Source organism: Zymoseptoria tritici, chromosome 1, assembly GCF_000219625.1.
Source record: "Zymoseptoria tritici IPO323 chromosome 1, whole genome shotgun sequence".
Taxonomy (NCBI): Eukaryota; Fungi; Ascomycota; class Dothideomycetes; order Mycosphaerellales; family Mycosphaerellaceae; genus Zymoseptoria; species Zymoseptoria tritici.
The window spans coordinates 4,122,416-4,134,694 of record NC_018218.1 but is presented as its reverse complement, the minus strand read 5'-3'; the positions used below and the strand labels follow the sequence as shown (position 1 = coordinate 4,134,694).

General features: G+C 55.7%; 3 protein-coding genes across 3 annotated transcripts; all 3 read right to left on the bottom strand.

The window, feature by feature from the left end:
* Positions 1-1,671: 1,671 nt before the first annotated feature.
* On the bottom strand, positions 1,672-2,735 carry MYCGRDRAFT_107473 (uncharacterized protein; the record flags this gene model as incomplete). Its single annotated transcript, XM_003856481.1, has 5 exons — positions 1,672-1,839; positions 1,898-1,962; positions 2,048-2,096; positions 2,170-2,594; positions 2,665-2,735. 5 exons carry the CDS (start codon positions 2,717-2,719, stop codon positions 1,672-1,674), a joined length of 762 nt encoding a protein of 253 aa, XP_003856529.1.
* Positions 2,736-3,114: 379 nt separating this feature from the next.
* MYCGRDRAFT_66803 (uncharacterized protein) lies at positions 3,115-5,976 on the bottom strand (the record flags this gene model as incomplete). The annotated part of the gene is made up of 5 exons (XM_003856480.1): positions 3,115-4,626; positions 4,683-4,927; positions 4,981-5,137; positions 5,190-5,282; positions 5,335-5,976. The coding sequence occupies 5 exons, from the start codon at positions 5,974-5,976 to the stop codon at positions 3,115-3,117; spliced, it is 2,649 nt and encodes an 882-aa protein (XP_003856528.1).
* A 1,998-nt stretch (positions 5,977-7,974) lies between these two features.
* On the bottom strand, positions 7,975-11,982 carry MYCGRDRAFT_66801 (uncharacterized protein; the record flags this gene model as incomplete). Its single annotated transcript, XM_003856479.1, has 2 exons — positions 7,975-8,150; positions 8,206-11,982. 2 exons carry the CDS (start codon positions 11,980-11,982, stop codon positions 8,103-8,105), a joined length of 3,825 nt encoding a protein of 1,274 aa, XP_003856527.1.
* Between the last annotated feature and the right edge of the window lie 297 nt (positions 11,983-12,279).

Here is a 12,279-nt window from a genome sequence, read left to right as displayed (position 1 = left end):
GTGGCAAGTCTGAAGGGCTTCTGCCCTTCTGCATGGTAGGGTGACACGGACTGGACGGCAGTCTCTTGCTGGCGCAGCTTTCAATGTCTCTTAACATCGTACGAGGTAAGAGCAACACAGGCAACGCTTGACAAGTGAGTGGAATCTTCCTTTCGCGTGGATGGAACAATGGAAAATTGGCAAGCTCTCGCCCTCGGCCTTCCTCCTCGTTCCGTCTACCCGCCCAGAGAGACAGACATTACATCTCAGTGGATGAAGCGTCTCCAACTGTCAGTGCATCGCCCAATGAAAGAGTATGAAAGCATGGCCGAGGACCATTCAATGTTGTCGGCGTATCTCGCGATTCGTTATGATCGTGCTCGTGGTATGACGTGCTTGAGAATGCAAAGAACATTCACCGTTGCCTTCGAGGAGGTTCTTACAAGGCTGATATGCCGACTACGTGCAGTTCATCATCACAATCAAAATCAGCATCGCCGGAACCTCGTTCATCAGCAACACAATCAGCTTCTGCGAAACGGCTATCAGCACTCGCCATGTCAAACCAGCCTCGAGGATATGTCTCAAAGTCTCCTGCATTCATCACGACCTAGGATGCCCGAAATGTATATCCATTCACCATATGTATCACCGGGTCGTCTGCATATACAGCAGCGGAGAAGTCGTTGTAGGAACAGCATGAAGAAGGGGGCCCTAGTCCTGGCCTGTCAGCGACCAGCGAACTGCTGTGCGCTGTGCGCTGTGCATGCTCGATCCACAGCAGCGGTACCGCACACTCGCTATTCGAGTCATCTTGATCCGTAGCCTCGAAGCGCTTAAATTCACAGGGAAAGGTCAGGTCATACCCCACCCAGATTGCGTGCCTCTCGTCCGCGGCCTCGTGTCTCATCGGTCTCGAGAAGACGTGATCCCATTCAGGTCCGCCTTCCGCTATCGGTGTCTCGAATCCCTTGCTCCATTCTCGTGCATACCGAAGGATCATTTGCCGAACAGCTCATGCACGCTTCCATGTGGCCGCGTTCGCTTACGCCTTATCCCTGCCCGACCTCACCCTTGCAGTCGCGGCTGAGCTTTCCCAGGTCACAATCCTTGAACATCGATAGAGTTCTCACTGGTGGAAATTTCCTGCTTGACCGGCGTGCATCTGTGGCCAGGGTCCTTGCGAAAGCTGAAAACATCAGTAAACCAAACCACATTATCGGGCTCCGTAGATTAAATCTACGCGACTTGCACCTTGGTCCCGCTCTCTGTGTTCTTAGTTCACTTTAGGCGGATAAGGCCAACCCCTGTCGAACATCAGTAATAACCGAGATAGCGGACTTGGACCTGAAAACGTTTCTTCGCCGAGCACGACTAGAAGGTCTTTTCGTGATTCTAGTGCCTGGTAGTGCACTTTTCCGACTATTTCGCGCCGACGATAACTGGGAGAGGAGTCCGCAGATGGCCCCGGAACGAGGTTGATCAGAGGAGGGACGAGGAGAGACCATCAGACGCCGTCAGAGACCAGAGGATAATAGTCAGAGGGTCCATTCATTTGTACTACCGTAAAAGGGGAGCCGCGGCGCTTCCTCCTGCCGGTGGCCGCCCTTCTCTACCACTTGACCCGGGCTGCTTAGGCAGATCTTCTGCCAGCCCTGTTTCCTTTTTAGTACTTCTCGATAGCTTCTAAGCCTAGAACTTCTCCTGCGCCGGGCGGAGATCCAGCTCATGGGTCCACAACGTGGGGTCCTGGTTTGCCAGCCAGAGGTATGTCTTTCCCACTGCCTCGGCAGCGATGTGCTTTCCAGACTTGGTCTCGTCGGAGTCGGCGTCTGTAATACGGCCGTTCGCGATGGCGTGCTGTCTTGAAGTTAGGGCGTGCTCGCTGAGGGCTGCAACGAAAGATGCATGGACTTACTGCGACGTGCACGCCCTTTGGAGACATCTCACGTGCGAGCGCCTGTGCGAGCTGTCTTACACTGCCTGCAGGAGTGTCAGCATGTCCATCTCCTTCAACCGGCCACAGCAGATGTCGCATGTTGGCCTACAAACAAGGGCCATTACTCACCACGTGAAGCACCATAGCTTCCATACTCAGCATTGCATCGCAACGCACCCTTGACAAGAAGTCAGCATACCTAGCTCACACCGCATCCATTCAGACCAATAAGCAAGCAAGCAACAACTCACCAACGTTCCAGTAAAAATAATCGTGCCCTTCTTCTCCGCGCCCTCAGCCAACGTCTTCTCCCCATGGTCCTCGAACATCCTCCTCAAACTCTCCTGCGCAAACACCATCGCGCCACCCACATACGACTCCAACGGCTCCATGAATTGATCAAAAGTCTCCTCCATGAACGGTTTCTTGGAACTCGACTTGACGCTGAAAATGGCGACTTTGAGTTTCAAGCCGGAGAAGGATTGATGCGCTTTAATGTCCGCAAAGGCTTTCTTGAGATTGTCGGGTGCCGTGTCCGTGGGGAAGGACTCGAGCACGGCGCCGGAGTTTTGGGAGCGGAGGGATTTGACGAGATCGTTGAGGGGTTCTGGACGTCGGGCGAGGAGAGCAACGGCCATGTTCCCGTGAGAGGGGTGAGAGAGGATTCGGGCGATGCCTTGAGATGTGTTGTTAGCACGACTTCGTGGTGATGATCCTGAGCCATTGGCATCGAGAAGAGGACTTACCTGCGCCCGTTGCGGGCCCGGCGCCGATGAGAATTGCCAATCCAGTGGGTGCCATGTTGAAAGTTCTTGACGCTTGTGTTATTTCGTGTCGACGAGAAGGATTGTGTTCGAGGAAGTGAGTACGGCAGCGTTGAAGAGTTGCGGTCGACACCTTCCACGCTCCTACGTCACACGGAACCAACAGAACCTCAAATGTGATCCGGCTACGCGGATGTCAGGATCATGGGCGTTGACATGCTACGCGGCGGACAACGTATCAGGCGCTGAAGCGGTAGAGAAACGTTCGGCACAAAGCGTGAGTACAGTCATCAACTCATATTCTGTACTGCTATATATATTGACGTCTTGAAGTGTACAGGCAAGGCTGTGGCCAGTGAGTAACACTCGTTTGACGATATCTATTTTCCGTCATTCAGCACGTCATCTTCATCATGAACAAATAAAATATATTTAGGTCGCCTGCTCTGCGCTGCCGTTAGCGGCAGGTGTAGCATTGGCCGACCCAGTTCCGTTGACCGGCTTTGGGCTGTTCTTCCGGCTCTCCTGCTTGGTTGTCGATCGCTTCTCATCATCACCACTATCATCGTAATTCTCGTCGACTTCCATTTTACGGGCTGCCGGTTCGTAGACTGGAGCTGATTGAGCTGGCTGCGGAGTCTGCTGGGCTGGTGGCTGCTGTTGAGGCTGCGCGGGTGGTGGTGGTGGTGGTGGTGGTGGAGGTGCGGTGGCACGCTGCTCCTCTTGGGGTGGAGCAGACATGCGCGGCGATCGCTGGGTGATGCTCTGCATGGATGGAAGAGAAGGTGGGTGATGGGCAGCCTCGGATGGGTGGTAGGCTGAAGAAGGCCTCGGCGGCTCTTCCACGCGTCTCATTTCAGACGGGCTCCGAATCGGTGGAGTGGCCATCTTCTCCGGCGGAGAAGGACGGTGCATTTTGATGTCATCCAGCCTCGATCGGCTCTCGTCTGTCGATGCCTTTTTGGCCGAACCCATGCTCGACTCGTCCTCCCATTCGCGCATTCGCTTTGGCGCGGCACTGGACGGCCTCTCTTCCCGCTCGCGAGCAGCTGCATCGGCCGCCGTTTGAGCTGAAGTTGGCGGCGGTGCGCCGCTTGCGATGCTTGGTGCTGCTGAGTTCGGATGGTGTTCGTATGGAGCACGAGAGTACTGTCCAGCGCTTGGCGATGAAGTCGGGTTCGCGCCAACGAGAGGTCGTATCTCGGGCGGACCTTCCTGAGGACGACCGAACATTGGGGGCGCTCCCTGAGCTCCTGGAGTAGTCATGCCGTTTGAAGGTTGAGGTGGTGGTGGGCCGTTGGACGGCTGCGAGCTGAACATTGGTCGCTGTGCTTCCTGCTGTTGTTGTGGAGGACCTTGATGAGGAGGTTGCGGTTGCTGCGACGGGTGCTGGAAAGGCGCCGGCGCAGCGTGATGCCCTTTGGGAGATGGAGATAGTCCTCTGTGTGACGGTGGAGGTGGACGTTGAGGCTGCTGGTCCTGGTACGGGCGCGGCGGTGGTGGGCTCTGCTGCCTTGGCGGAGGCTGTTGAGACTGAGATGGTGGGCCTTGCTGCTGTTGCTGCTGAGGCGGAAGACGATCGCGCTGCTCGTACGGATTCATCGGCTGAGGCTGCATCTGAGGATTTTGAAGCTCAGCCAGCCTGCTGCCGCCCCAGTTGTTACTTGGCGCAAGAGGAGGTCCAGGAGGTCCAGGTGGAGGTGGATTCTGCGAATGAGCACCCCACTGTGGACCAGGAGGACCGCCACCGAGAGCGCCTGGCTGATAGGCCTGTGGGTGAACGTCTTGTGGAAGCGGAGCGTTGCCTTGATTGGGTAGACCAGTCGTTGGCTGGCCCTTGAGCAGAGCCAGACGTGCTTGGATGTGAGTATTGGAAGGATCCAGGTCGTGCGCCCTGCCATACGCATCCAAGGCGTCGCTGGTCTGATTGTTGCACGATTCGTACTGTTGACAAGGTCAGTGAGACGATGTTGGTGAGGATTGACATGAAGCAAACTTACAAGCGTGCCCAAGTCGTACCAGACCTCGGAGATGTTTGGGTTCAACCGAATAGCACGGGAGTAGGCGTCTAGTGCATCCCGGTATTGATTGATTTGGTAGTAGAGCACACCGATGGAGCACCAGAACGTCGGGTTGCGACCGTCACGGTAGACGGCTTGCTGGTAAGCCTCGTACGCTTTGGGGTACTTTTGCTGTGACATGTAGCATCGTCCAAGCAGGTACCAGCTCTGCGCGTCGGTTTGATCTGATGGTGTGTTAGACAAGCGCTGCCGCAGACGTCACGCGAGGTGTACATACCGGAGTTGACGGATTTCTCCAGATACTCAATCGCCTGCTCTTGACTACTAAAGCTCGTGCTCTGCTGGTGGTGGAGCCAACCAAGCTGTTGCAGTACCTTTGCGTGGGTCGGATCGCGCTCGAGCACCCGAGTGTATGCGGCTTTGGCAGAGTCGTACTGTCACGAAGTCAGTGGTGCAAAAGCGGGTGCAATGTATCGCGCAACTGACATCTTTCTGTTGCTCGTGCACGTGGCCGATTTGGAACCAAATGTCCTCCTCGCTGAGAGGTCGTGGTGGATCGTTGACGATGTAGCGGAAGCACTTGAAACTGTTAGCTGTGTCGCGCGAATGTCCTCTTGTCAGAACGACTCACCTCCAAGCTTTGTGAGAACTTCTGCTGCTGCTTGTATATTATACCAAGGCGGAAGTATATCTCGTTGGCCTTTTCGAAGTTTGGCTCCATGCGCATGACTTCGGAAAATGCCTCCTCGGCGTGCTCCAACGAGCCATACCGATCGTACAGTATCCCAATGCCGTACCACAACTTCGGCTCTTTCGGATCTGGCAGGTGGTACAGTGCCTGTTGATAGGCAGAGTACGCCTGCTGCAGATCGTCCATCATCAAATAGCAGTGACCCAGGCTACTCCAGACCTCTCCATTCGTTGGCTCGACTTTCAGGATTTGTCGCAGATAGTCAACCGCGGCAGTGAACTGATCTTTCGAGCGCAGTATGCAGGAGATGGCCAGCATGGCGGGCACCGACCATTGATTGAAGTTCATGGCGCGTTCGTATGCTGCCGTCGCACCTTCGAGCTCGCCCATGACCTCGGACAGGTTTCCCAATTGCAGCCACACCTGCTCGTTGGTCGAGGCGAGATACTGCGCCGCGGTTTTGGCCTGAGGAGGCTGTTGCATTGGCATCGGACCGTTCGGCGGTGGAGGACCGGGACGCGTTGGAGCGCCGTAGTGATGTGGATGGCCGATGGGCCCAGTTGGAGACTGCTGTGCCGCCATGTTGTCGACTTGTCAAAGAAGACTGTAGCCATGGGTTAGTGTGAGTCGATGGGCGGCGTTGGGAGGAAACACGAATTTGCGTACCTATGCCGCGACAGTGAGCTCCACAGTTACCTTAGGCAAGCGCCAGAAATGGAAAGTGTACGCTTGACAGCAATAGGTCCGGAGGGTGAACAGATAATGCCAAAGGGGCGGAGCGAAGCAAACCAGAATGATTATGGCAGAGGGGAAGTCAGCAATCAGCAGCGCAAGTCAAAGACGAGGGAACAGATGGAGGCTGAAGACGAGGGCGAGGAGAAGCCCGACCAAGACAAGAGCGGATCGGAGCTCTCTCTCTCTCTCATCATCTGGGTAAGGGTTACAAGGAGGAAAGAGAGGGAAGAAAGAGAGTTGGGATGGTCCGTGTGGACCATGTATGATCCCGGTCGAGGATGGATGTGGCGCACGATGCAGCGGGCCGTGAAGGAGGAGAAGTGGATCGTGGGAGGGCGCCCAGAGCCAATTCGTCCGTAGGGCCAGTCCCCCGATCGGACATCGTTGTTTAGCATGTTCCTTCTATGTTCTCTCTTCACATACACGCGAGATCATGCTCATGGACGCGGCTTCAAGTATATGAACACGCTGGTTGTCCCCGTGCGCTCTTATCGATCCTGCTATTGAACCAGAAGTATGGACCAGGAACAACGCATGAAATCCCTCAAAGTGCCGATTAGCGCGTCCGAAGTACCTATGGCAGAAGCAAACGAGGCCACTCTAACAAGCGTTGAGAGCGTTTCTGCGGATTCGTCGTTGTAACCGTTATAGCGGTATCGAATTATACACATTCGCATAGAATAGGCGATGACATGCTTTGGCGGCAAGTGAGGTCTCGTTTCATCTTTTGTGCCTTTCACTGTCACGGCCCTTGGAGTCATTACAAGGGATATATATACCTTATTGAAATCCGTTATATGCAAAGCTCAGCGGTGTCTGCAGTCATCATGTCCAATATACAGCCCAAGCCAACGTGTTCACGCGGATCACTGTGCACATACGTCCGTCCGTCTCGGCTGGCCACACCTGACACTTTGAGACGTGCAGACCAATCGCATCGCACGAGCATCACGCTGACGGGAATGTCTGCATACCTGGTAGTGTACAGCACAACACTGGGACCTGAGCCGTGAAGAGAGAGAGAGAGAGCAGGTGCACGCACTGCACGTAAGCGTCGGCGAGACACAAGACAAGCAACCCGAAACCCGACCAACAAGACACCCCCGAAATAATAATGGTGCACGGACGGATCAGGCGCCCGGCAAAGAGAATTCAAAAAGGGCTAGCTGACGTCCACGCGCGCGCGCCGAAAGCAAGGGGTGGGTGGTCCGGTGGACAAGGATGGGGCTGCACACCCAAGATCTGGCCGCAGCACAAGGCCCGAAGGGAGGCTTTTCGTTCCACGGTTAGCCGATGCATGGTGGCGGGAATTTTCTTGACAGCGGACGGGGAAGGGATAGATGAGCCGAGTGTGGAGCAGAGCAGAGGTGAGCGGGGTGGAATGTCGCACGGCGGACGGATCTTCATGTGGTGGACTCTTGCTCTCACAGCCTGCAGCGTGCGGCATGCCAACTCCCAGCACGTCGACCACTGTGACCGCTCCCCAGCAGTTCGGGCGGAGACGCTGCACAGCTGCGTGCGACCGAGGCGTGTCACCACACCCGACGTCCGGTCCCCGTCACAAGCCGTCGCATGGACAAACAAGCACTCCCGTCGTCAACAACAAAAACTGACCGTTTGTTCCTCTTGAACGGTTACATGAGCAGCGTTGTCGCATCGCATCACCTTATAGTTCAACGGAGAATCTCGCGAACGGCCGGAGTTGACGTCCGTGCAGGCGTGAAAGGATGAGCCGGCAGAATACAAGCTTTTTCGGTGTGGATCACACCATGCTGAGATCACGTGTGAGAAGAGAATCAGTGAAGACGCATGAAGCAAGGGAACAGCTGCGGCAGTAACAGCGGCCCAAATAACGAGCACTCGAATCGTCGTTGTGAATCTACTCCGTCTATCCTAAGGTAGCCCGCTAACGAAGCTGTCTCTGTCGCATCACACATCTCCTCATGCCTCTTCTCTCATTGATGCTAGCAGATCTATGTCTTCGTGGCGCGCCCAATAGCAATGAGGCGCTTGATGCCAACCTGCGAATCTGTTAGTAATGTGTTCATTTTCGTCATCGCGGTTCCAAGGACTCACCATCCAGTGCGTTCCCTCCGACTCCAACTTCGCCGTCTGCATCTCCGTGAACAAAGCCTGCGCTTGATCCCACTCCTTTCGCGAGACATGCTGCGAGATTGTGACCATCTGCTGCACAGTATCAGGCTTGAGCAGATCGTCGTTGTTGAGACGATCGAACAGGATGTTGATTCGCTTGTCCATGTCCTCGACCTGCGGCTTGAAGGCTTGAGGAGCCACGGCAGTAATACGAGCGACCTCTGGTGTGAGAAGATCCACAATAGGCTGAGCCTCGGGTGAAACGTGAGATCGGTCACCACGTGGGTAGGATGGCTTGGCAGAAGCGGCGGCGGGCGGAGGAGTTGGAGCGGCGGCAGGCGTCGCAGGACCGCGAGGAGGACCCGGAGGTGGTGGGCCGGTGGAAGCTTGCCTCGGCGGAGGAGCTGCTCGTGGTGGACCAGAAGGTGGCGGACCCGCTCGCGGTGGAGGTCCCGTCGCTTGTGGAGGCTGGCCGTAGGGAGATTGAGGCGGTTGCTGTGCCTGGTATGGGTTAGGCGCGACATTCCTCTGCGGAGGCATTGCACCTGGAGCCTGCGATTGCTGCGACCCTGGTGCTGGAGCGTATCTGCTGGATGGAGCTGCCGAGGAGGTGGATGGAGGAGGCTGATATGGCGACGCACCGCGCTGTACGGGAGCGTGTGCTTGCGGTGGAGGGAGCGTCGAGCCCGGCATTGGCGGCATGGGCTGCGATGGCGACTGTGGAGCGTATGCACTAGCTGCAGCCGACGGTGGTCGCGGAATGTGCTGTGGCGGTCCCGGAGGGGACATGATCCTTGATGGTGCTTCGCCAGCCTTTGGTGGTGGAGGTAGAGGCGGAGACGCCATTTGCATCCCATATTGACCCGCTTGTGGCGGTGGGGGAGACATTGGGTTTGGTACGGCGTTGGGGAATGGTGAGCCTACTGCCTGAGGACCAGGTGTCCCTCTCCTCGAATTTTGCTGACGTCCCTTGAGGAAGCCCTCGGGCATGTCGTTCCAATCGCCAACATTCCTAGCTGCCGGTGGTGGAGGCGCAGAGGGCGAGACCGTCCCTGCTCGTGGAGGTGGAGCAAGTGGCGCTTGTTGCTGGGGAGGTGCATATCCTCCATATGCCGCAGGTTGACCGTATGGAGCGGCGGAGGGTTGCGGAGGTTGATAGCCGGCAGGAGCATACGCATTCGTGGCCGGTGCGTATGGGTTTGACATTGATTGTGCTGGAGCGGATGGCGCAGCTGGAGCATATGGCGATGGAGCATTGCGAGCTTGATTGATCAGAGGCTGCGCTGGTTGCGCTGACTGGACTGGTTGGAAAGCTGGGACGGCCGGTTGGGCGCGAGCTGCAGTGCGTTGCGTTGCAGCAGTCCGCGAGTTGGTCGCACCCGAAGTCTTCTTCGTGGCCTGCTTGATTCGCTGCTGAGCCGACTCTGCGCCATTGTACTGCGCAGGCAGCAATGAAAGGTACTTTTCCGCGCTTGAAAGCTGACCATGGGCAGCGAGAATCTCCGCATACTCCGCGTACAGACTGTAGAGCGGAGCAAGCTTCCAATCGGCAGTAGACTGAATCTCACTATCCTGGAACTTGGTGACCTGGCGAAACACGGACACCTTTTCGATAAAGTCCTGCAAGCACTTGGCGTGAACAGAGAAGGAGTTGTCGTCCTCTGATTTCTCAAGGCTTGCCTGCTCTTGCTGTTTCAGTTCCTCGACCCAGTTGTTGACGACCTTCTCGAGCTTGGCTCCCGCAAGATAGCAGAAAGATGCGTCTCGGCGCAGGGTCTCGGAGCCACCTTCGGTCTGGTAAGCCTCCGACAGACGATCTCCAAGCGCTTCGCACAGGTCGGAGAACTCAGTTTCGTCAGCATAGGTGCACAAAGTAGCCATGACCTCTTTCCAGTTGCTGAGGTCCGCGTTGTGCACAACATCCCACAAATTCTTCCCAACGATACTGGCAAGAAGTCGCAGATAGTGTGGCCCGTTGGACTTCTTCTTCAAATACGCAGTCTGCGCCTTGTCAATGCACTTCTGTCCACCACACACCGCGATCATGAAGGCATCCGACATTCGGTCCTCCTTCAGACAGATGTCAAGAGCTTTTTCAAATTCGCCAAGCATCAGCGCCTGCGTGATGCTCTTATCTGCGCTTGATTCAGAGGATGTGTAGATGTGGAATGGGTTGTTCGTCTTGGTGCCCTTTGAAGCGGCGAGGTCTGCGAGGAAGTTGTCGCTGTCTGCTCCATCGCCGAAGAAGTCGTCCTTGTCACCGTTTATCTCAGCTTTAGCAGAGTCTCCATTGATGGCGAGCTTTTCGGTCTCCTTGGCCAGGACATCATCCTCATCACTGCCAAAGCCCAAGTGCTGTCTGAGCTTCTTCCTTGACTTGCCGGCGTTCAAAGTCTCAATCACTTGCCAATCCGCTTTCTCTTCGTCCGTCTTGGCCTCGTCGATCTTGCTGGCGCAGATGGCTGCCAAATCGCCTCCGTTCAGCTGCTCCTCGAACTTCTTCGTGGACTCACTGACCGAAGCATCGACAGAGAAGGTATCAATGGTGACAGTACTCTTTCGGGAAGCATCGGAACTGACTTTGATAAGCTTTCCGCCGAAGCCGAAAGCAACGCTGGCCGGTCGTGCAGCCCATTTGGGTGCTCTAGGAATGTTGAACGTGATGCTCTGAGGTTGTGTCTGTGCTTTGGCGAAGAAGTCCTCGCCATCGAGGTTGTTGTTCGCTGCAGCCTGATCTTCTGCTTTCGAGTTGGTGCTCTGAATAGTCGCAACCACGATCTTGCCGTCAAAGGAGGCACTTGCTACCAGGCTTGGATTGTGCGGATTCCACCTCGTCTGAAATGCCCAGTTTGACCCGCCTGCAAAGTCGCTGTATTGCTCGCCAGTTTTTGGGTTCCAGCAGATTGTACGGTTGTCCTTGGCGCACGATAGCAGAAGCCCGGTATCTTGTATGCACCAGGACAGACTCAGCACACCCAGCTCATGACCCTTCAGCGTCAGCTCCGGCGCGCTGCTGTTCCTCAGACTCCACAAGTAGATCAATGGCTCCTGGTCGTTCGAAGTGGCTGTGGCAAGCTTCGTGCTCTCCTCAGGATCCCACGCAACAGCACTGACAGCTTTTCGGCCTTGGTTGTTCAAGGTCAAAATATCACGCTTCTGCTTGACATCCCAAACAGTCACAAAGCCTCCACTGCTACCAGTGGCCAAGATGTGTGCCGTCTTCTCCTGCTTGTTCCAGTCCAAGCACTCAATGTCGTCTGCTCTTGCTACACTTGCGCCCAGCCGGTATGGGTTGGCCATGTTACCCAGATCGTAGATGTAGATCTCACCTTTCGCGCCCGCCGAAGCGAGAAGGTTGTGTCTGTAAGGGTTCCATTGCAAAGCTTTGACGCTGCCGGTGTGTTTGGTCGTTCGCGAGATGAAGGCATCACTGGCTCCGTCGCGTAGCTTTTGAGCGTCCCACAGATCCACGGAACCATTTTCGAGAGCTCCTGCAATGACACCAAGGGGATATTCCTTCGTCGGTTCGCTCCAGGCAATATCGTTGAACCCCGCATCAGTCGTGATGCTGCCAGCTGGCTTCAATTCAGTGTCGTGGTTCAATTGCTCCAAAGCGAGGTCCCAGAGCTCCAACTTGACTTCGTCTGAAAAATCATCGTTAACCGCGCCAGTCCGAGTGCCTGTGGCCACAAGCGGTGCTCCGGCTCCAGGCGACCAGGTGAAGACCGCCGTGCGTTGGATCTCGCGGAGGCGGACCATGATCGATCTTCCGATTCGTGTGCGTCGTTATTCACTTGAGAGAATGGAAGGCGCGCATACGGAGACAAAATGAAAGGTGTGCAAATCAAGAAGTGAGCAGTAATGGCAGAGCAGAAAGGAGAATCAGAGGAGGGCGCGGTGAGGTAAACATTTAGTGGACGAGTCCCTGAAGCGGGCGCATCCAAAAGCTGGCTTCCGGCCATGTCAATGGAGCCACCTTGGCAATGTGGCATCAATCGCATTCACCTCTGAATCAGCCAAGCCGTTCACAGCGAACTTTTCTTCGTTCAGGGAATT